The sequence below is a fragment of the Penaeus monodon genome, chromosome 34, assembly GCF_015228065.2.
Source record: "Penaeus monodon isolate SGIC_2016 chromosome 34, NSTDA_Pmon_1, whole genome shotgun sequence".
Lineage (NCBI taxonomy): Eukaryota > Metazoa > Arthropoda > Malacostraca > Decapoda > Penaeidae > Penaeus > Penaeus monodon.
Genome location: NC_051419.1, coordinates 14,112,374 through 14,114,370, shown reverse-complemented (window position 1 = coordinate 14,114,370; position 1,997 = coordinate 14,112,374). Strand labels below are relative to the sequence as shown.

At 42.1% G+C, this 1,997-nt stretch overlaps 1 protein-coding gene across 1 annotated transcript in view; it reads right to left on the bottom strand.

Moving 5' to 3' along the window:
- LOC119594609 (macrophage mannose receptor 1-like) overlaps nucleotides 1-1,926 on the bottom strand; it is a gene marked incomplete at its 5' end in the record, with an annotated part of 2,730 nt that extends 804 nt beyond the window's left edge. Inside the window, 6 exon segments of the mRNA XM_037943660.1 lie at nucleotides 130-216; nucleotides 435-668; nucleotides 772-1,023; nucleotides 1,177-1,404; nucleotides 1,650-1,723; nucleotides 1,851-1,926. Of these exon segments, the coding sequence (XP_037799588.1) occupies nucleotides 130-216; nucleotides 435-668; nucleotides 772-1,023; nucleotides 1,177-1,404; nucleotides 1,650-1,723; nucleotides 1,851-1,926 (951 nt within the window).
- Nucleotides 1,927-1,997: the final 71 nt, after the last annotated feature.

The following is a 1,997-nucleotide window of genomic DNA, read 5'->3' as shown; positions in this document are numbered from 1 at the left end:
GAAAACGGTAGACATCCAATAGACAATACTGCTGATTATCCAGCAGCATTGGGCTAATAGAACGAAAGTGTTGAAGTGGAAAAATGAATATGCAGCTGAAAAAAATGTTAGGACTAGGAGTAAACTTACCCATTGGGATAGACTCTCCTGTGGTGTAGACCCAATTTCCTTCACTTGAATCAGAACCACCCAACCAGAAACTGTGATCTGCTATATCTGATAAATACACATTAAACTGTAATCACCAAGGGGCTAAAGTGCAATTGGTTATTGCAGATGCAATAGTTAGATAAATTGGAGTTAATAGGAAAAGGAAGATATATTCTCTAAGAACCTCTACTTAATTTAGTCTATAACCTATCTCATGATGGTAAATATGACTTCACGCCAAAAAATATTGTGATGCAAAAGCAAATGCCCATCCATTAACCTACTTTCTTTGTGCAAGTAGAGGTACACAGCTCTTAAAACTTCAGCATCAGTGATGGCCAGGAGGTCGCTCGAGTCTCCACATGTCTGCTGAGCCTCGTGCCAGGTCTCCTCCGCCCACGTGACGAACATCAGGCAAAGGCCTCCGACCTCCACGTAGAGTAATGGGCACTGGCTACTATAGACCTCCATGTGAACTGCCTTTGGAACTTGAGTGGTAGTGGTTAAGTCTCGCTCATCTGTTTTAAATTGTTAATGATCATTGTAAGAAGAAGAAAAAAGAATACACGGGAGCGTTTCACTATGTTAAGAATGAAAATTTGTAGAGTTAGGTGCTTTTACCTTGCCTTTGAGGACTGTACTGGCATATGAAGTTGCTTTTGTCTTCGCAAACTGCATCGTTCAGATAGAAGAACTCGGAAGACTCCATCTCTAGACAATGCTCTCTTCCGTGGGCGTTATCAGGCTGTTGGAAATCTTGGAAGGCCGCCCAGAAGGGAGTTCCTCGAGGGACCGCTTGGCCAGAGGAAGTCACCCAGTTGCCTTCCATCTCAGCGTCCGAGCCATCCAACCAGAATTGTCGTCCACTGTAACCTTTGAGAACAGACGAGACGAGACTATGAAAAGCTCTGAAGATCAATGAACGATAGATTGAAAACAGGTCGAATGAAAAACAATTTGGCCTAAAATCCTATGGTGCAACAGGAGCAAAGTAATCACAACTTTTACAGTAGCAGAGATCCTCACCGTAATCATAGATATGGTTTACAACGTGCACAAACTGCGTAGGCGTAGTAATGGCCAACAGTTCCCCCGAGAGAGAGTGACACGTCTGTTTCGCTTCCCTGTGATTTTCCTCTGCGAAGGTGACGAATATGAGGCACTGGCTTCCCACCAGCGAGTAACCTTCAGGACAGTATTGGTCTCCCGAAGTGAAGTTGGCAAAACTCAAAAGGGGTTCACCGTTTGACGCAACTGTTGGGATTGCTTTGATTAGCCGGATGAACCTCCAATTTAAGATTTCATTAGATACACACTTAAAACAAATCATTATGCATTCTATTCATATTTGCAGTTAAATGATTATATGAGTTTGTAAGTAAAAGTTGCCTACTAGGAATGTAATGTATATGAGAATATATGTATTTACACAGTTCTCTTCATAAGCTGCACCGAGTAAATGTGTAATTTTGAAATCTATCAACAATCACATACCATACCTATGAATGAACATAAGGCAAAAGCAGAAGCCAAAGAAAGAAACATCTTGCACTTTGGAAACAAACGAACGGTTCTGAAATGGACCAGAAAATCTTTCAAATAAGGTTATACAAATCCGCGCATCCGCTCGGGAAACATTCGATTTCTTATATCAATGGTGATGCAAGTAAACGTCCAGTAAGGTTATGACTTATTCTTACCTCAGATATTGCAGGGATTGTTGTGTGGAGATTGCTGCCGGGGGCGTTTTATACTGCGCTGTGTTATCAGCTGTTCCTCGTTTCATACGGCATGGAGGCGCCCTACTTTCCGAGGATGATTTCGTAGAACACCCCAAGAGAAAACTT